Below are 22526 nucleotides of genomic sequence, written 5' to 3'. Positions count from 1 at the left end.
ACTCGGGTGGACGAGAGACAGCTGACGAGGAACTTCTTCGCGAATATACTGCTGGATCTGTGGCAGCAGTAGCGACTGATCGGAGTCAGATGTCAAAGCGGTCAGAGGCTCCGGCGGAGAGCGAGTGAGAAGACGGCGCTTAAGGAGTTCGTCGTAGCTCTCGCATTGTGCTATGACATCGACGACGGTGGCTGGATTTTTGGCGAGAAGCATCTGGAATGCGTCGTCGTCAATGCCCTTCAGGATGTGGTCGATCTTGGCGCGCTCGGGCATCGAAGCGTCCACACGTTTGCACAAATCCACCACGTCCTGAATATAACTGGTGAAATTTTCACCGAGCAGCTGCGCCCGAGCACGCAGGCGTTGCTCAGCACGCAGCTTGCGCACCGCAGGCCGGTCGAAGACGTTAGCGAAATTCCGCTTAAAGGCGGACCACGATGTGATGTCAGCCTCGTGGTTGCGGTACCAATGATTCGCAACGTCCGTCAGATGGAAAATGACATTGTTCAGTTTTAGTGGATCGTCCCATTTGTTGTGGGTACTGACCCGATCGTACGAGGCTAACCAGTCCTCGACGTCGTGGTCTCCGGTACCGCTGAAGACAGCGGGATCGCGCTGGCGAAAACCTCTAGCGTAGACGAATGTCGGCGGCTGTGGGGCAGGAGTGTGTGGCATAAAGATTGGCGGCTGTTCAGAATCTTCAGGTATGGTGAAATTCGTAAGCGGACGGCCTTGAAGCGCCAAGAAGGCAGTAAATCTGCACCTCCACCAAGTCAAGGCGGCTTTCTGCACAAATGGTACAGGGCGTGGTGTTCACGGCGGGCGACACAAAACGGCGCGCAGAACGGCGGGCAGCGCAGGAGACGGCCAGTCCAACCCAAGCGATCTCGTGCAGCGCGGCGGCACTTCGTCTTTCATTGACGCTTCGAACTCGCCAGCGTTCCGGCAGCGTTCGGCCTAGGCGGTATCAGGCGCGGCCGTGTGGTTCGCTACAGATATTATAATATGCTCCAAAAGTGCTTCTTTCGTGCTGATAATCACGAAACTTTGTTGCGATTTTCGGCAGTGGTTAAAAGGTGGCCACCAAATTGGCCGCACCCTTTTCGATTGGCTGAACGTAAAGTTCAAACTTGATTCTTCTGTACTTGGGAAACGGATCTAAAATATAATGTCTGTCAGTATTGTCATTTTTTCGGTTGAGAAAAGACTACAAAAGAAAAGCAGTACAAGCGACTGAAAGCTAAGAAGGATCAAGCTAGGGGCGAAATTTTTTTTTCCGCCCAAAAGTATCCTGCAGTTGAGTGCTGCTATTCAAACTGCCGATACTGGCAGCGAAAAAGCTAGCAAAAAAAAAACCACCCGACGATCACCATAGCCAAAAATATGAGGAAAAGAGAACCGGAGGGTGGGGGGCGGGGGTGGAAAGGGATAGGCGCAGGGGTGCACAGGAGAACTTTTCATAATTAGGTCATAGGGCTTCGGCATTTGGACACTGAACTGCTCATAGAACAGGAATGGGCTGAGGATTAAGCTCCCCCACGGTCTTCCCCAGAGTACAAAAAAACCGTTTGTTTTAAGGTCGTTAAAAGGCTCCCGTCTGCATCATGTACGTGTAACGCAGGCTGCCCTGCCAAGTGAACGAATGCATACAATCTTTCGTTGCATGTGTGCGAGGCGTGTTTCTGATTTGTGGGGCCCAATTTTCGGCACTGGCGAGTGAACTGGGCGTGTGAATGAGATTATGTTTTCTCTTCACATTTTCAATATTGTAAGAAATTTTTTTTCTTTTTGCTTGCTCCTATTTCAGGAAATATGCCCCACTGATATCTGGACAGCATAAGGAATCCCTTGAAACGAATGGATTTCTTTTAAAAACTTCGATGTAGGGTTTTTCCTCAGCAACCTTCCTTTCAGAAGGGCATGGACAGCAAAATGGCTCAGAAGTTAGCTGTACACCTATTCTTCCGCGAACAACGTTTCCTCGACCAAATACGCATCAGACTACAGGAGAATATCTAGGTGTAGTTTAGCGCACTCACTATGCCTATGCAGGTCTCCGCCCGCACAGTCCTCAAGCGAGGACACCGCGCTGAATACTCAGTCCTCCGTCATACAGAGAATATGTGCTTCACAGACAACGTACTGCAATGTCCATAAGTCAGTCATACGTACCCACTCTGGCTAGACGAAGCCAGCCCTGCTCTTAACTTTGCCCCAAAGTAAGCTGATGAGGCTGTTGTAAAGTGCCTGATAACGTTCACTCCTATTCGGATCCTTTTCCCGCTGGAAAAGCCTGTATTTTGTGCCCATTCTAGCCATTTTCCTTTGCGTGAGGAACACTCGAGGTTTCAAAAATATTCTCGATTTCACACGCAGCTAGAAGTATTCATAGTCGTCGCTTGGCTCTAAGGTGTCCATGCATACTCATAGACCCGTAATTGTCAAGGAAAAACTTATTGTTTCTTGAACACTTTTCAAAAACGTGTCTAATCATGTTAGCTGCTGACGCTGAACAGGCACTTATCGCCTCAGCAGGAAGTGCGGAAACACACATGTGTAACATTGGTTCCAGAAAGATTCGTGATAAGCGAACACTTTATTCGAGCATCCAAACAGAAAATTGTCCAAAGAGACTGAATGAGCCCCGGGCGGCTCACCATGAATGGTTTGGTGAATGGTTGTGAGCGTGAGTGAGTGCTTGTCAGTGAAAGTGAGTGGTTGTGAGTGTGAGTGTCAGTGGTAATAAGTGTGAGTGAGTGGTTATGAATGCGAGTGATCATGAGTGTGAATGGTCATAAGTGTGAATGAGTGGTTGTCAGTGCGAGTGGACATTAGTGTGAATGTGAGTGAGTGGTTGCAGGTGTGAGCGGTCGTGAGTTGAGTTTGAGTGAGTGGTTGAGAGTGGAGCGACATGGGTGCGAGTGTGAGTGAGTGCTTGTGAGTGCGAGTGGACATGAATGGGAATGTTAGTGAGTGGTTGTAAATGTGAGTGGACATCAGTGTAAGTGCGAGTGGCCGTGAATTTGAGAGTGATTGAGCCAACCCTCATGGCGCCGAGATATGCCCTCGCCGCTGTGTGCCAACAAATTTTGGATACATCGCGCGAAAATGTATGCGCTTTCGAGAAGCTTGCAGGCAAAGAAACCTCTCCAGTGCACGTCACTCGTTGAAATGGTCACAATTTATTGGGCCACTAAAGTGAAAGTAACCACGTTTTCTCAATTCTAAAAAGTAATATGGATATAAATTACGGTGGGTTACACGCTTCTCGAAAAATAGGAAGCCTAACAGTAATAGTGAAAAAGTTAAGTATTAAATATTAGTTAACCGTCCTGCTGTTAGCACGCCTGTGTTCTGATGTACTACACCGCTGGTAATGCATGGCAGAGAAAGCGCTCTGGTAACTCAAAAAGCTTTTTTTTAACAGCTGCATTTCCGTACCGTCGAAAGCCTGCATCCCCTGGTAGTCAATACAATAGATCACTGAAAACCTTGTAAAATAATCAAAGCTATGACCCGTAATAATTTTATTTAATAATACTACTGGGATCTTTCGCTCACAGCCAACGCCACCGACGACGACGACGACGCCGGCTTCTCTGCGACACGGGGCCCCTAACGCTATCGCGTTAAAAACTGTGTCCAGTCCAAGGTGGAACGCCCTGTATACTGAGGCCTCCTTCAAAAGTGTCTTTGAGAGAGCGACGCCAGCAGATTTCAGGCAAGCGTGGAAGCGGTTCACATGTTGGCGTATAGCTTCCAGGTTCTTAATTGGTTGGATGCCTGAGTAGGCGGGTAGGAACTGAAATCGGAGGTCTGCACATCCCTGGCTGACGTGCATGACGCAGCCGTCAATGTATTGCTGCGCCTCGGTGCAGTGAGAAAATAAATCCATTTTCAGGAGCTTGTGTGGCAAAAAATTGCTAGTGTATAGTTGTTGCCATTGCAGTCTGTTTCTACTGTGGGATTCAGTGCACTCCACATGTCCTCAAAATATTAATCAATAACCAAGGGCTAGCGCCATATCTAAACGATACAGAGCTGCTCTCAGGAAATGTTTCCTCCAAGTGCACAAAGGACAGCAGACACACTAGGCCACTGATGTGAGCTATTGGCCACAGTGCAAGAGATATATTACAGAAAACCATCTTTTCACTATGTCCATGACATAGTTTTATGTGAATACTGGCTTCACTTACATTAAGGCTTTTGATGTTATATGCTCCAGAAATGCTTGTTTCGTGCTGATGGTCACGAAACGTTGAGGCGATTTTCGGCAGTCGTTACAAGGCGGCCACCAAATTCGCCACACCCTTTTAGACTGGTTGAACGCACTGTTCGAACGTTCTTCTGTAGCTCATGAAAACTCGATACGGTTAGTGTAAACTCTCATATATAGTTGCCGATGTCCCATCCAGCGAAATGAGAAACCATTTAGTACGGGTAAAGCTCACGCTTGAAAAGACAAGCTACCCTAGGGTCGTTTACAAAATCCCCTGAAAAGAATGCGGTGCAAAGTACATAGGCGAAACAGGGGGCTTCAAGAGACGTTTTAAAGAACACCACCATGGCGTCAGGAACGAAGAAGTGACTTCTAGCACTCCCGCTGAACACCAGAAAAACACGGGCCGCTTGATTGATTGGGATGCCGCGGGCATACTCGAAAAAGAAGTCTATCTTCTCACCTGCACAAGGGATCCCTTCACATACAAATGACAAGCCAAGCGATTAAAATGACACGGTACAATCTACCAGTGATATACATCCGCACGAAACCGAACGCTTTTCTTACTAATGCAGCAGCCCTTCTCATTTTCATCCTGTTGTGAAGAAGGAACCCGTATTGGTGCCGAAACGTGAATACTTTTATGTTTCTTTTCTTCTTTTATGACTTCGGCCAGTGTTTGCGTCTTGATAGGCCAAACTCTCATGTAGTTTTGAGTTCCCAGAGATTTGAAAGCACAAGCAATGGCGCAGAAGTAGCTGGTAATTTTTATTGAACTGTGTCTCTGATTAGCAGTTATTGTAAAATATAGTCAGTTTTATAATCGCCTCATGGCTTAGCCAGTGATGTCAGCTGGTTTGATTGCGGATGTCTTGTCAGCTAATGCTCCCTTGTAGGTTGCATTGAGGGCGCGAGCGATTTCTATCACTGTTTGGGAGACAACGTTTTCCTCAAACTGCTTGATAACGTCGCTGGCGAGATCTATGGACGGGCGGAGAGGCTTCAGCTTTGCTGTCACGTCGAACAGTAATATGGCGTCCAGCTTCGTATCTGCGTTGAAGACATGTGGAGGCACGAGTCAGAGAAAAAAGTGTACGCACGTTTTATTTCGCTTTACTCGCTGCGTAGATAACTTGTAACAGAGTCTGAAGATGGGCACGCCAAAAAAAAACACCAAAAACGGCAAGGCCGTTGTTCATTTTCTGGGGAAGGAGTATTACTCTTAGCACACATCTTCTTAGCGCTGAAGGCATTGTTCTCGCCATACATGATCTCAAGAAAGATTGAAGCAGACGTTGTTCCTCTGCATGACTTGTGCGTGCAAGAGGTAGTTGTTCGAAATTACTGTTCAGAACAGTCTAAACAGAGAGATGAAAAACCGGAGTAGCTTAGGCACATAGCACGTTATAAAGTTCCTAGGGTTTACACCTGCTATGGCAAAAGGACATGGCAGTTCCATATACCCTACTAATTAAACAAACTACTTGCAAAGGTGTTTGGTTGTTGTCCTCTGAGGGGTGTGAAATCTGGACTGAAAGCGTGGATTGAAAGTTACAGTGAAAGAAAACACTGAGTTGCCTTGTAATTTGTATCCTGTTATTGAACTTTGTATTCCGTTTATTGACTGTAGACTTCCTTTCCTTTATTTTATTATCAATCGGTAGTGTGATGGCTGAACTATATGCACTGTATCGGCTTTGTGAACTGTGTGCTTTCAGTGCTTTGTGTCGACCGCGCATTGTTGCGACTGACGTACCCGCCCACAAGCGCTAGCGCTTCTGCGGGCACACGCTATTTACTGCGGATATATCTTGCAATAATTTTCCTGTGTGTGTTTGTTTGTACGTGCGTGTCTGCGTGTGTGCGTGTGGTGTGTAGGAAACTCTGGTGCCCCGGTTGAGGCCTGTTTCTTGAGCACATCTTGCAAGGCTGGAAAGCCGGGAAAACGAGGATTGTTATTTGGCTTCGCTACTGTATTGCTGAAAACATGGATGTTGCCCTTGCATCAGCAGCTGTACCGCGATATTCTCCTATGCGTGCAGCTGAAATCATTTTAATAGTGCACTTTTTACTTTTTCAATTAACTTCGCATAATTGTTAGGCTGATATAGAAACTATGAGAGCATTTCATCGATTTTGGCCATGGGAAGTGTCGTATTGCTATTGCTGAATCTACGTTCCATGCCCAAATTGCTGAACGCTACTCCATTGATGTCCTAGCCAACTCTACTGCAGAAATGTATTCGATCTGAGTAGGGCTCTGTCACTGATGCAGCTGTTCTGCTCTCGCTGCGTGAAGGTACTGTAAATGGTCTTTAGGGGCTGCCGAGTGATGACGCGAAGGTAATGGAGAATACTATAGCAATTTTGATTTTTGCTGCTAAATCCCCACAAGGAACAGGTTGCAGAGCATGTTCGAGGAATTAAACGAAACAAGAAGAGCGGTGGGTCTCAATGGGTACATAATACCTCTTGGGTATTGTCCAACAGCATGGGATAGGAATAGATGTTTACAGTAGGGAGCGATTCATTGGATGTGGTAAGGAAACATGTGCTGACGACAAGTAGTCATCGCAGATGATTGTTATTTAACGGGTGCAATAGCTAGGACCATAAAAAGGGGACAGAATGCATTTGGCGTGTACTGTCTTTATACAGTAGCGGCAGCATATAGAGAGCACGACGGATACTGCAGATTACTTTTCGCAGGTTGTTGGATAAGCGAGACCTGGTCTGCCGGAGCACCACCAATCGTCGCTGGTTCATCGGAGCCATCAACTTGGGAAGCAGCGGAGCCGCCAGCGCTCGACACCTTGCCAGGACAACTAACTGGACCATGCGCCTGCTATACAAGCCAGTGCAGCCGTCGATCCTTGCACTGGCAGCAGCGGCAGCATAGAGAGCACGACAGATCACCGCAGATTACTTTTCGCAGGTTGGTTCATATCGTTCCTAGCACTTTCACTTGCTGCCGCTGCTGCCCAGCATTTACCCACTATGACCTGTGATGCCTTCTGTGTGTTTTGCATGCAAAAAGCCGTGCACGCAGGGAGATATTACCATTAGTTGCAACGTATGCACCAACAGTTACCACGCAGGGACTCGTTGCGATGGTAGTGAAAGAGCTGTGAGAACTAAAAAGAAGGCGGTCTGAAAAATAGGACATGCGCGAGCTGTCGCGAGGACTCGCAATCCTGCACACACACTGGAGAAGGCAGTCAAGGGATGGATGCGACCATAGCTGGAAGCCTTGTCATGATAAATGAAAAGCTAGAGCAGCTTCTGCCTTTAATTAAAGGTTACCGTGAATGACAGAACAGTCAGTGAAGCACATGCTCCAAGAATCTGACGAAGTCATGAAACGGTTGGACGAACAAGAAAAAGACATAAAATCTCACACGAAGAGGGTAGATAAGATCGACAAGGAGGAAGGTACTGAAAAACAAGAGCAACTGCAGGAGGATTCGCACCACATTCAATAGCGCAGCAGATGCCTTAATCTTGAATTTCATGGAATTCCAGATACGTCTGGAGAAGACCTACAGCAGGTAAATGAACTTGCCCCAGTTTTAGACGTGCCGGTCCTCATGCAGAATGATATATCAGCTATACACCGACTTCCAGCAAGACAAGATAAGGTAGCTGGAATAATTGTTCGCTATCTCCGCCGGGCAGATACAGACATGTGGCTGGCCAAGCGAAAGAAACTGAAGGAAAGAAACAGCCAGGCGTTCATTCTCGAGAACATGACGAAGTACAACCATGACTTTTATTGATGTGTGAAAGACTAGGCGAAGGCAAACTGCTACCGCTTTGTGTGGCATTCAAATGACAAAATCCTTCTTCGGAAAGGTGCTGGAGATACTGCCATCGTTATAAAATCGTTCGGCCAGCTGATCGAACTTGAAGCCTAGTTGATGCCATGAAAGAAGCTCTGAGAACGCGAAATGGTTGTGATACTGGAAGCTTTTGCCCAGATCTCTGATGTGCAAAAAACACAACTTTCCTTTCTACATTTGAATTGTCGGTCTGCTAGGTCAAAAGCGGATGAGTTGAATCTCATTGTGCATACCCTAAACTTCGATTTTTCAGTGCTTATGCTTACAGAAACTTGGTATGACCGAAATTCAGAAATGTTCATGAGGCCATCTTTTTCTCATGTTTTTGTTACACATGCGAGCAAACGTGGTGGAGGCGTGTCTGTTTTTGTGCGCAGGACATACGAGTGTTATATTGAACGCCAGTTTACTGCTGTCACGGATAATTATGAAACCATAGCGATCCGCCATGGTATGCACATGTTTGTGGGATTGTATAGACCACCAAACGGCTGTTTAAATACCCTGTGTGCATTTCTTGAACACATGTTTAATTTCGTGATCGAAAATATGAAATTTGTTGCACGGGGTGATTTCAATGTCAGTCTGCTCGGAACCGGTGAAAAAGAATATCAGCTTTATTCACTTGTTAGTTTAAACTGTTTCGATATGATATGCACTAGTGTTGCAAGGATAACAGAAGCATCTGTCAAACTTCTAGATGTTTTGGCAACAAACCGCCAACTATCGCTTATTAAGGCCGACACCATAGCCATTGATATAAGTGACCACTTACCGGTCTATATGCTTGTTAGCGGAATAACTCAAAACAGAAAAGAAAAACGTGTTTAGGGAGACTATTCAAAACTTTCATGGGACCAAGTTTATCATGCGTGCAACCCCGATGAAGCAAATGAAAAGTTCGTAGACGTCATTTACCAAATTATAGCACTCCTACCAAAACTGCGCAGAGGACGTGATGAAGTCGTAAGCCCCAGGACGAGCAAGGAAATATTAGAAAAGATTACCCTAAAAAATCGCCTGTATCAAACGTTCATTGAAACTAAAGACCAAGATGTTTTTCACAATTTAAAGGTATGCGAAACAAACACGTCACTATACTATACTTATACTACTACTATACTAATTACACCCTTCGCGGTTCCATGATAGCACACGAATCTTCATATTGTAGGGATGGGGGATGGGAGCTTCACACCTAAGGATAGTCGTCGTCTTTCACTACCACAGTTCATCACAGTGAGAGAGCGCGGCTGCTACACCACAATTACCTCCCGGCGAAAAAGGAGGCGTCCTGCCGACTTAGGGCACACACACGGTAGGCGGGTCGTAGCACGGCTTGAGACGGTAAACGTGCACTGTTTCACGGCCACGACGGCGCGCATCTGGAGGCGGCGAACGCGGTTCAGTAATGTAGTTGACTGGAGAGGACTGGCAGACGACACGGTACAGGCCATGGTACTTTGAGATGAGTTTAGTGGAGAGACCGGGACTGGTTGAGGGAACCCAAAGCCACACGAGCGAGTCTGGGGGTATAGGACAGAAGCGGACTGGTAGGGGCGCGAAGGTACTGCTGGCGATTCTGATCTTGCGTTGTAAAAGAGCGGGCAAGCTGGCGGCATTCTTCAGCGTAGGTCGCTGCTTGAGAAAGGGTAAGAGACTCGGAAACAGCAGGACGATACGGAAGCCCGGTATCCATGGTACAGGAAGGCTCGCGGCCGTAAAGAAGAAAGAACGGAGAGAAGCCAGTTGTGCTCTGTGTGGCAGTGTTGTAGGCATATGTCACGAATGGGAATTCCAGGCGAGCAACATTTCAAACGCGTCATCTGAGATGCCCTTCAAGATGTTACTAATTTTCTCGGCCTCCGGCATGGATGGATTGATGCGTTGGCACAGACCTAGAACATCTTCTATGTAACTGGTGAAGGTTTCAGTGGCGTGCTGAGCGCGAGCGCGGAGGCATTGTTCGGCGCGCAGTTTGCGCACAGCTGGGCGGCCGAATACCTACGAGAAGCTGGTCTTAAAGGACGACCAGGTAGGTAAGTCGGCCTCGTGGTTGCGGAACCACAAGTTGGCAACGTCGCTGAGATAGAATAGCACGTTACCAAGCTTGGTGGCATCGGCCCACTTGTTGTGGGCGCTGACGCGCTCGTAAGTCGCCAACCAGTCGTCAACATCGTGGTCGTCGGCACCGCTGAAGACGCGGGGATCTCGCTGCCGGAGCCCGCCAGAACAGAGGATGGTAGGCGACGGGATGGGGGCTGTCTGGCTGGTGGCTTCAGGTATAACGGGCGGCAAAGGTAAGGTGCGGCTACGGAGCTCCGGGGTGAGGAAGAGAGGGGGACGTTACAGCAGCCTCCACCAAATGTAGGATGGGAGTTGTGACTCAGCAGAACCTAGGTCGCTCTGCAACGTTCAGCAAAGGTTCAGCCAAACGTTCGGGCTGCGAGCGAGCTTCACAACTAAGGATCGTCGTCGTCTTTCACTACCACAGTTCATCACAGTGAGAGAGCGCGACTTCTACACTACAATATAAATATTTAGGTATTAGCCTGACACAAGATTTATCTTGCACCACCCACATAATTAACATAATCAACGAAGCTAACCGTGTTCTTGGTTATCTAGAGCGTAACTTGCGTTTGGCACCTGCTTACCTAAAACTTTCCGCCTATTCAACTCTTGACCGTCCTAAATTTCAATATTCATGCTCAATTTGGGACCCCCAACAAATTAACATAGCCAAACCCTTGAGTCCATCCAAAGGCGCGAGATAAAATTCGTATATTCTCATTATTCATATCATACGAGCGTAAAAGCATTGAAAATAAAAGCTAACCTCCCCAGCCTTGAATCCCGTCGAAAAATAGCCAAACCCTGCCTTTTCCACGGGTTTTATCATTCGCATTTGAGTCATTCCGTTATCACCCCTGCACACCGCCTTTCACTTCGCATCAGTCATCCAAAAGCTATTCATACACCTCGAGCATCCACTTCTGCGCACCTGAAATCATTCTTCGCCCAGACCGCAAGAGATTGGAACGAACTCCCCGCTGAAGCTTTCATCCATCCTGGCCTGGAATACTTCAAATCATTCATCACTGAATTTTTTCAATGATATGTATGCCCACCCCTCATGTAATGCCTCTAGTGGGCCTTTGAGGTACTAATAAATAAATAAATACTGAGGAAGGCAAGAACAGCATATTGCCATGATCTATTTTGTCGTAATATAAAGCGATCGAATATAATATGGAAAAACCTTAACTCTGTAGTTAGTCACGGACGAGAAAAAAGCGAAATGCATACAATTTCTCATGAGGTAAATTGGTAAATTGGTATTTGAGGAAATGAAATGGCGCAGTATCTGTCTCACGTATATCGGCAGACACCTGAACCGCGCTGTAAGGGAAGGGAGGAAGGTAGGAGTGAAAGAAGGAAGAGCTAAAGAGGTGCCGCAGTGGAGGTCTCCGCAATAATTTCGACTACCTGGGGATCTTTAACGGGCACTGACATCGCACAGTACACGGGCGCCTCCTGCGTTTCGCCTCCACCGAAACGCGGCCGCCGCGATCGGGTTCGAACCCGGGTACTCCGGCTCGGTAGACGAGCGCCTTACCACCACCGCGGCGGGTGAAAACGAGGGCGAAACGTTTTCCGGAGCTCGGCTGGCAAACCCCTTCAGTCACTTTTATATTGTTACGGGACGGCGGGCCCGCGCAGAGAAACGTAGGAGACCCAGACACAACCGGCCGCGGCAATTCTCTTTCGGTCTCTGTCTCGCGCTAGCACCGCGCTCTCCCCTCGCCCCACGCCTCTTTATTCCTATAGCGCAGCGCGCTCTTGGTCAGCGTAGGTCGTATGCCGTAACAATATAAATCAATTACCAGCTGTGCAGGAAACCAATCGTTCGAATGAGCCGCGAGTATTGACGAAAGCAAGCTCTCTCTTTTTATCTCCTGTTCACGAACACAAAATAGAGACCGCCCTTTTGAACTTGAACAATAGTAAAGCTTGCGACGCAGAAAACCTAAAGGTCAAACTAATAAAGTATGTCGCTGACCTTACAGCATCACCTTTGAAATGTATATTTTTAACTTGGCTTTATCAATGGGAATATTTCCAGAAAGGATGAAAGTCGCTGAAGTGACACTAATATATAAAGGTGGCGACAAAATTTGTTAAAAAACTACAGGCCCATTTCTATCCTCCTAGTCTTTTCTAAGCCGCTTGAAAAACTTATACACAATAGACTGACCAATTTTTTGTCGAAATATTCATTAGTAAATAGTTTCCGGCACAGTTTCCGGGGAAATTGTTCAACTGAATCCGCGCTATTAATTCAAAAAGAATGAATTCTCGACAGTTTTTCACAGAATTTCTTACCTTTAGGAATTTACATATATCTATCCAACTATCGAAAGGATTTGTTACTCTCTGCTAGACTACGTTGATCAAAAAACTTTTTTTTATTACGACGTACGAGGCGTTGCACACGATCCATTCAAATCTCATTATTGCGTTAGCAATACTACTGTAGGATTCGCCTCGTCGCTTAGCCCTGGACGGTAGGGACGGACAACCTTGAACAGCCGCTGCGCCGAGCAGGTGGTACGCCGTTGCTTCAGCTGCTCTCCGCCAGATGGCAGCGCCGTCGCCGCGCGGCATTTAAGTAAGCTAAGGTATTTAAATATTTATACACAAAGAGCGTTGACTCACAGTGGCGGAAAAGAACTAGAAAACTAACCAGTAAGTATGCAGGTCATGAGGACGAAGAAAGAAAGAGCATTAAACGACAGGTTAAAAACGCGGAAGTTAAAAATTGGATGAATTCAATGGAAAAGAAACATAGTGTAGAACTATATCGACACTGGAAAAGGCAGATCAGGAAAGAATTTTTTTATGATAACTCAAGAGGCGGTGCCCTACTTTTTGAAGCTAGGTCAGGGTGTCTTAGAACGCGCAGCTACAAAAAGAAATTTAACGAAGAAGATGACACATGTGCAGTGTGTGGTAGATCCGTGGAAACAATTGAACACCTCATAATCAAATGTGGTGGTATCTATCGGGATGTCGATGCAGGCGCAGCCACTTTTCCTGAGGCCCTAGGGTTTAAAGATAACAATGGTCATGTAAATAAATCTGCAGTGGAAGTTAGCAAAAAGCGATTGGAGGATTGGAGGCAATTGCCACCAACCCCGTTTCAAAGGGGGCGCTCGTATCCACCCATCCATCCATCCATCCATCGGCAGTGGCGAGAGCATTTTGCTCTGTCTACGACAGAGGCGCCGCTTTAGTTTTCCACTTCTGGCCTTCGTAGCCGGCGTTAGCATCATTGGCGCGAAATGCGAAACGCTGCTGCGCACCTTGTGTACGAACGTCAAGTGACTCTTAAACAACCCAGCTGTAACTAGCCTAATTTCTAGTCAGACCACATAAAAAAAACACCGAGTAGGAAATTGGTCGAGTTGGGAAATCGAACCAGGGCCTCCCTGACGATCACGCTAACCACTCTGCCATGCCAGCTTTTTTTATGCGAAGCATACTAAAATAGCCCAACCCAGCTCCTCGAACGCGGTGGTGTCGTTACCATTGACCTTTCGTGACCTCCATGTCATACCACGTGATGCGTGACGTCACAGCAGATGAAAAACGGGGGCCCAACTCGCGCCTTCGCGCGAGGCGTCGTGACCAAGGATGACCACGTGGTGCGTGACGTCACAGCAGATGAGCAACAAGGCCCCAGCTCGCGCCGTCGCGCGAGGCGTCGCGACCAATGTGTTTCCTGCTTCTGCCGCTAGGTGCGCTGTAGTGAACACGTGATGCTGGATTGGCGGTATACAAGGGGGTGCGATTGCCTCTGCTAGGCGTACACGGGATAGAGATGCCTCCTGGAGACAGGGCTGCTCGTTGGAATGAGAAGCAAAAGTTGCGGCGTGCTACAGAGACTGATGAAGAGCGTGAAGAACGTCTAGCCAAGCGGCGTGCTCGATATGCAACTCGGCGACAATATGCTTCGCATCTGACTAGGCTTAACCTAAGCTAAGCCTCAGCCATTTTTTTCTTAATTCCCTGGCTTTGACACATTGCATTCAACAAAACAAACAATCAACAAAACACACTAAACGCTATGTACCCCCTTTGCCAAAAGTAACCGAGCAATAGATTTTTGCTTCTCAACCGTATAACGGAGCCGTCAAGGCACCCCTAAAGACCGAGAGGTGTCAGAACGTGAGGGCAAGGGCTCATCATACTTTACAGAGAATCAGGGCTTAAGGGCTGCCATGAGTGCTTCGCTACGCGGCTGAGAAACGAACCGCCTGTGCCGAGTTACTTTTGCAAAGACTGTACATACACACGGCACTGTCGTGGTGAGCCAGCATGAATCTGGCTTCGTGAGATTAAAATTCACGCAAATTGCTCAGCGGCTCTATTCTCGAGAGCCGCCGCGGAGGCTCCGCAGCGGCTTTCTAGATGGCCAGAAACCAGTCCATGCTTTCCCGAAAGTAAGTTCGGGCAGGCCTTGCGTCTTTGTCACTATGGTAGCCTGCCATTCTGGAGCGCCGAATACAGTGGAGGCCCATCAGCATTATTAAGTCAAATGGTACCCCATCCTTATTTTCTACAGATAAGTACCGGATGCCATACGGGTGTAGCGGTAATTATTTCTTTACGGTTCGTTGCAGTACATCGCAATAATAAACCGCTTCCCAACAGTGTAAAAAACGTGGTCTGATGTTTCCGCTTTCTGCAAATAAAACTATGAGATTCCTGGGCAAAAATAATTCCAATGTAATCTAATCTAATCTAATCTATTTTAATCTAATCTAATCTAGTCTAATCCAATCCAATCCAGTCCAGTCCAATCTAATCTAATCCAATCTAACGCAATCAAGGTCAAATGAAGGTCAATGGTGGTCACCGCCGCGGCACGATGGTGGTCACCGCCGCGGCACGGCAAAGGCGTGAAAGTGCAAGTAGTATTGTTTTCGCAATAAAAACGATTGACCAGCTGCAGCTAAAACAAAAGGCCCAGTCCCAACCCACCGTCCTGTACCCGTCTGAATAGGTTGGTCCGGCTGCAGCGCTCCCATTCAAACGACCAAACGAAGACTGCGAAATTCCTGTGGAGCTTTTGAATGTTTACCCTTGAACAGTGCAACACCGTCATTCTGTACTAGAGCCTGCTGATAAAGAACAAGTTGCGAACAGTGGTTCTGGCAAAACTCGACAAGGTTGTTCCTTTCCACTTATCCGCTCTCTCCCGTATCTCTTTGACCTGTCCTTTCCAATACTGTTCACTGTCTCGGTAAGAATCATGCTTAACGCCCAAGTACTTATCTGGTGTCGTCGTCCATGGCAGACTGGCGAACCGTTCAGGCGTGGATGGCCACCTTCCATGCCAAAGCCCGAGGCACTTCGACCTATTAACCCCGCTGCCGGTGGCTTGGCTGAATTCACGCACACATTTAACAGCCTCGCTTATGTCTCCCTCGTCAACGGCAAACACAGCAATGTCATCTGCGCACGCCAAGAGCTTTACTTCGGCTGCTTGCAAACTGAATCCATTGATATTCCCGTTTTTCAGTATTTTCTAACAAAGGCTCTCGTCGTAAATACAAAATAAAAGGGGGCTAAGGGGACAGCCCTGGGGTTCCGAACGCTGCACGCGAATGGTGGCCCCCAAACTCTTGTTAACAATCAATCTCGTCATGCAGTTCAGGTATGCCAGGGCCACACCCTCACGGATAACAGAACCTACATAAACGTGGCCTAATACAGCAAACAAAAGTTCATGGGCGACGCGGTCACATCCCTTTTCAAGATCAATTTGCAGAATAGCATCCGTGCCATCACAGCATTCTTAGACACTGCGCGCTACGTGAATATTGGTAAAAATGGCCGACATTTAATCCCGCAGGTCTGATGGGGCCAACTAAGTAATGAATGACAGTCTGCAGCCTTCGCGCCAAAATCTCTATGAAAGTTTTGTACTCGACGTTTGTGAGCGCTATCGGTCGGTATGCTGTAACCAGTCGTAATCTACCTATGCCTTCTGTTTTGGGAACCGCAACTGTATGGGACGACCCATAAGACGGAAGCAGTACTTTTACTTCAAAGGCTTCATTAAAGATCACTTTCATGACCGGGGAAATAACATGTTTGAATTTTTTATGGAAAGCCGCACTGAACCCGTCCGGTACAGGCGATTTGCCGGGTTTTAAACTGTCTATTGCTTGCTCCACTTCCCCTTGCGTTATTACCAGCTCTAATCTGTCTTTTATTCGCCGTCAAGACGCGGTATGTGGGCTAGAAACACCTCCTTAAATGTGCTAGCATCAACCGGATGCGATGCGAAGAGCGCGCCATAATGCTCGAAGAAGGCTGCTTTGATGTGATCGATGTCCGTTGTTAAAACACCTTTCCATTCTATTTTGTTAATGTGGTTTCTTTCGGCACGATCTTTTTCTAACCCAAGTGCTCGTTTCGTTGGCGCTTCCCCTGCAGCTTTGTCTTCTGCCCTTGCCCTCACCAGCGCTCCCCGATAACGTTTTTCTTCAATTAGCTCTAGCTTTTGTTTGGTTGTTCTCATGTCTTCTATCAATTTACCAGGCGCTCGGCATTCCTGTTTTAGCATCTTCTCAAGCTGTGCCTTTGGCTCCGTTTCCTGTTGTTTCGCCTCATGATTTATACAGGTAGTTCTTTCTATTGCTTTCAATTTTGAAGTTGCTTTATTGAGCTCCCACTGCTGTCATATCCTCATGTTTCTACTTGGTTCTATTTTTGATACTTCCTTTACAGTTCGGTTATAAAATTTGTCCTGAAGTAGCGTGTCATTTAACTTCCACATTTCCCACGAAAAACTATCCCCCTTCCTAATGATCTCTATGCTGCATTGAACCAAACAATGGTTAGAAAATGATACCGGCACTATTCCACAACTATTGCATTTAGGCACGGTTGCCACAGATGCATAAATGCGATCTAGCCGTGCATGACTTGAGCAAAATTTTTGTATGGGGTAGTCGGTGGTTCATCTTAAGGAAGGTAATAGCAGCGCAAAAATACAGGGACACAAGAGAGACACAACCACAACAGGACTAACGCGCCTGTTGTGGTTGTGTCTCTTTTGTGCCCCATTTTTTTTTTGCGCTGCTATTACCTTCCTTAAGAAGACTTGAGCCCTCGAATCGTGTGTACTTTGCAGCACGCGCTCCTTCGAGACACTCCGCCACATCCTCTAGGTTGCAGTTCTCGATCATTCGCCACAACACTTCAGTGTTTTTATCTCGAAAACCGTGTACGCTTGTCTTATCGCTCGCGCTAAGGACACAGTTGTAATCTCCAATACCAATGAGCTGTCTGTCCGTGCGAAGCCGTTTTTCGACATTTCCAAAACACGTGGCTGTGCCATCAACAGCATTAGGCGCGTACAAGCAAACAATGCGCCAGTCAGTGTTGCTCAGCGAAAAATTGATTGACACGTATTGACCCGACATGCACGAATCATGACCGTGTACCTCTAGCCCCGGCAACTTCTTAACAGAAACAACACAACAAGCCGATGTGCCGAAAACATAGCTATCGACGGCAAAATAACTAGACGCGAAGCGTGGCACCATGCTACCGGTCTCTTCTTCACCGTCAACTTTAGTCACCTTAACAGCCAGTACATCAATATCTTGCTCCGTTATAAGTCGGTACAGCTGGCTTCGTTTTGTTTTACCTGCCAGACCTCTGAAGTTTAGGGTGGCGACTCTGAACGGAGATGCAGAAGTCATTTTTACATAGGAAGAAGAGACCTAAATCACGGTGTTTACCTCCCGCGTCTTGCATGTCGCTAGAAGTTGCCGTCGGCGCCGGTGTCATCCGGCGCGAGCACTTTCGTAACGAGCACTGGCACGTTCCTATACCTCGTAACAACTGCTCTCTACAGTCCTTGACATATACACTTCCATCAATACTAAATAATTTTGAATTGAAGAAAATCGATATTACCATTATGTCGAAGAAAGGCGTCATAAATATTTTGTTTGAATATAATTATGTTAGAAGTGCATGTTTCCTTTTGGCTTCATGATGATTTTTTTCCTTGTGCTAAACATAATGAAGAGTTCCTTTCTCAAATATTTTATATGTGATGATTCCAATTTGTCTGCTTATATCTCTCTATATACGAGTGCTAAATCTTCATTTAATTTCTGTTAACCAATGTGTATAAGGCAACTTATATGAATTTTATGCACATGATTCTTCGAGCTGCACGTCGATGTATGTACAGCTGCTGCCATCACCTACAGGGGCAGCCATCGCGTCAAGCCACCGAGGACGCTAGAATTTTGTGGCTGCTCCCTCATTGTGATAAGGGAAATAAAATTGAATTGAACTGAATTTTAGAAGAGCAGTTTCTCAGAATTCCTCTAATCGAAAGTGCGTAATAGTTGTATCCTGGAAGTTCTTACCTGTGCGGCAGAAACTTGCAGGCTAACAAAAAAGGATTGTAATTAAATTGAAAGGCCAGCGAGATATTTTAAGCGGAACAGTAGATGTAACACTTAGAGGCAGGAAGAGAGCAGAATGGGACAGAGAAGAAAGGCTAGCAAATGACATCCTAGTCGATATCAAGAAGACAAAATGGGCATGCGATGCGATGGAAAGAAAAATTGTTATCCGTTGGTTCTTTGGGGTAATGGAGCGGACTCAAAGAGAAGGGGACATTTAGGAATAGGCGGCAGAGTGTCGGATGAGGGAACGAGCTTAGCAAGTTTGCTGTAGTAATGGAGCCGCAGATGCCAGAGGACAAAGTTAATCGTGGAGCTATAAGAAGATCTTTGTATCGGAGGGGTCGTAGGGAGGCTGATAATGATGATGTTTGCTCGTCCTTCAGCTCACGAAGGCAGTATCGGAAACTGTTCCTATTCTGCAAACCTGGTAATTAAAAATTGCGGTTTAGCTCGCGGCGACAGTAAGTGAGAGCTTGAAATGATCTTGAAGCTCAGCGTATAACATTCTTTTGTATGCTCTTAGCTACACCGGGCTGCTCGCTCGTGCTGGCTAAGGCTGCCTGAAGCAGCTCAACCTCATGAGTCAAGCTCCACCGGAAGACGACGTCCAACTCGCGTTGCGGTCCGTATTTTGGAGACCGTTGACTACTCTTGAATCATCAATAAATATGAACATATTTTAACAAGGATATCAGCCTGAAAGTATTGATATTAACCTTTCGAACAGACCACTGCTGCTTTCGCGTATTGTGTATTTGTAGAAACATGCATGTACACGCAAAATATACACGCCCTTTTCGTCATATTTTATAGCAATATTTATATCGTGGCTGGCTTGGTAAAATTTAAAATCGCATTAGACTTCGAAGAGGCGCTGTAAATGTGGAAAAGAAAACAAAACCGGATAAAAAAAGAGAAGTCTGTGCTAGAGCCCAGTCTTCGTAACGAGTATTCATACTCGATATACCGGTGAAATGCAAGCAAATATTCATACTATAGCATAGGACATGTATGCATGGATAATGTACCTTCTCCAGGGTTACCAGGATAGACAAAGAATGAGTAGAATATGTCACCCTTTTCGACGAGTACTTCAGCTACCGTGCGTGTGGACCGGCCATTGGCGATCACCTCGACGTCGTACCTAGCGACCAAGCCGTGGTGGCTTAAGTCGCAGGTCGTTAAAACAGAGCGAAGTTCGGGACGATCGTGTCCATAGACGTCGCAGTCGCCTTTTCGCCGCACCTGAACAAAGAAAAGGTGATGCACATAAGAATTGTGCACATTAGAAGGCTACAAACGTTTATTAAATAAATAATTCTCAAAAATAAAAATTTTTTTAAACTCAGGTTTGTACATGGACCCGTCAACATGAATACTGCTTAAAAGTTAGCGGCTTTAGCACTGCCATAGCAGCCAATACCTTTTGTCTTGCAAAACAAAACATTTTTTTTTTCATTTCACACACTGCCTGCGTGTTATACGAGACAAAAACTCACAGGTCTGTTGTTTATTCAAAAACTTTTGGACACGATTTCCTCAAGTATACCGTAAACTTTGGACAGTACAAACTGAAATATATTGCTGAAGCCTGGCATAAAGGCTTTCGTGCCATCCCCTAGAAATACGTCACTCTCAGTGTTTATGCTCCCCCTTAACTGAAGCAACAACAGGTGTTCCCGGCATGCCATTTTTTCTTGGCCATTAGCAGTTACCTTCATTGTTGGCCGGTGACAGCGAAAAGAACGTAACCTAAATGTGATATTTTAAACTTGCGCTTTTCTGAAAACTACCCCGCAGGGGCGTCTGATTCATGCAGACGATGGTGAGTTGCGACACCAGGGGTACCTGAGCATCCGCAGGGACATCCCCGCAGGGGGATGATGGTGAGCAGTGCGCCACCACGGACCCGAGCACCCGCGCTTAGCCGTGCGTGGCATCGCCGTGTCCGGGGAAAAGGGGATCCTGGTGGTTGAGCCAATGCCGAGCGTTTGGACCCTTAAGGCTCCTCGGCGGAGGCAACATACCACTTTGGCCCCAGCTTCCTCTAGACGGCACCTCAGGCCTGACCCGACCGGGGGAAATCGGCAGTCGCCTTTTCCTATTCTCCCCTCCATCTTTCACTTTCTTATCTCTTTCTTACAACTCTCCTGTCTTCTGTTCACTTCTTAGTTTTTCCTCTTTTTCCTGGCGGCTAGGGTTAACCTTGTGTGGCCAACTACCCTGAGTTGCGTCATATTTGGTTATAGTTGAGGCGTACAGCTGGCGTGGCAGGACTTGCTTGCAAGTTCCTGTCCCGTCCCCTCGTTGGGCTCCATGATGGGTGGCTGGCACCATGACTGAAAAACCTGAATTTTTTATGGCTCCCCCCCCCTTTCAAAACCTGATCGCTCTCTGAAAAGAGGGCGGACCGATGCAGGAGACCTTTTCCAGAAAACAAAGATAACTTTCCCGAAATTCCATGTTGTACATAGCAATGCAGAATAAAAACAAGCAAGACTGATATCCCCGTTCCTTGTAGCAAAGAGCTTGACAGATACCTTGGGCCTTGGGTACAAGGTATCAAAAATGGCCAGTGGTGACTTACTGCTCGAATTGCATGACACCGTCCAGCACTCTAAACTCCCAAACCTCGTGACCATAGGGGAGATTCCTGTCTTCGTTACTTCACATCGATCTCTGAACACTGTCCGAGGTGTCATATCTCAAATCGCCTTTGTCCACCTCTCTGAAAAAGAAATGCTTCAGGGCCTTACCGATCAAGATGTCATAAATGTTCAGCGAATAAAGATCAGGAAGGACAACAAAGAAATTGACACGAAACACCTCATCCTCACTTTCAACACCAGTATACTGCCTGAAAGCATAGAAGTCGGATATCTGAAAATAAATGGAAGACCGTATATTCCCAACCCACGCAGATGTTTCAACTGCCAGAGATTTGGCCACGGCTCACAGAGTTGTGGCGACCGCAAAACAAGCGCAAAATGCTCTTCGAAGGACCACCAATCGGAAGAATGTGTTGCTAACCCACGGTGTGCAAACTGTGAAGGAGACCATGCTGCCTAGTCCAGAGCTTGTCCTTCTTGGAAAAAAGAAAAAAGAAAAAGAAATAATTACTCTCAAGACTACACAAAACATTTCTTTCAAAGAAGCAAGAAGGCAATACGCTCAGAGAAACAAATTCTCCTTCACTGCAAAAACAAACTTCGCCGATGTGGTGCGTGGGCGCGGCGCACCACACCAGGCTACGGCACCTGTCCAGGCCACACGCAGTGAGCCTGTGGCGGGGCCACCCGCGCCCCTGTGTGGAGTAGCTAGCGCTACTCCGCAAACCCCAAAGGAGGCAACGCAGACCCCCGGGTCCGCGGGCCTCAAGACCTCTTCCCATAGGTCGAGGTCAAACTCAAAAATCAACATGCCTCCTGCACGGTCGTCCAGCGCCTCCGCAGAGGCTATCGACACGACCCAGGACAGCCCCGTGCCGTCCACGTCGGACGGTCGGCGGAGCTCCCTGGATCGGTCAAAAAAAGACAGGCCCCGAGTCACGGGGCCATCGACAACTTGATCTACCTTTTCACTCTTTAGAAACACAAAATTAAGATGGCCTTCATAATACAATGGAACTGTAGAGGACTTCTAAACAACTACAGTGACATAAAAGACATACTAGGAGCGCACGCTCCTGTTGCCTTATGTCTACAAGAGACAAATTTAGGTCCCCAAAAAAATAACTTTCTTAAGAATTATACTGTTTTCCGCCGCGATCGAGAGCAGGCGAGCAGGCTGTCGGGAGGCGTAGCCATCATAGTGAAAAACGGTGTCCCAGCTCGAGAGCTTAAACTAAAAACAAGACTCGAAGCTGTCGCAGCCACTCTGCTTACATATAAAACCATTGCAGTATGCTCTCTGTATATCGATCCACACCTTAAGGTAACACTTCATGATTTAGAGGTT

At 46.9% G+C, this 22526-nt stretch overlaps 1 protein-coding gene across 1 annotated transcript in view; it reads right to left on the bottom strand.

Moving 5' to 3' along the window:
- Positions 1 to 5060: 5060 nt before the first annotated feature.
- LOC149337389 (uncharacterized) overlaps positions 5061 to 22526 on the bottom strand; it is a 32922-nt gene continuing 15456 nt past the window's right edge. Inside the window, exons 3-4 of the mRNA XM_089554415.1 lie at positions 19598 to 19814; positions 5061 to 5275 (exon numbers count right to left, since the gene is read on the bottom strand). Coding sequence (XP_089410541.1) covers positions 5061 to 5275; positions 19598 to 19814 — 432 coding nt within the window. The remainder of the gene's footprint in view (positions 5276 to 19597; positions 19815 to 22526) is intronic.

The sequence above is a fragment of the Amblyomma mixtum genome, chromosome 7 (genome assembly GCF_055824585.1).
Source record: "Amblyomma mixtum isolate Tamu chromosome 7, ASM5582458v1, whole genome shotgun sequence".
Taxonomy (NCBI): domain Eukaryota; kingdom Metazoa; phylum Arthropoda; class Arachnida; order Ixodida; family Ixodidae; genus Amblyomma; species Amblyomma mixtum.
The sequence above is the reverse complement of the archived record's forward strand: the minus strand, read 5'-3'. Positions and strand labels throughout refer to the sequence as shown.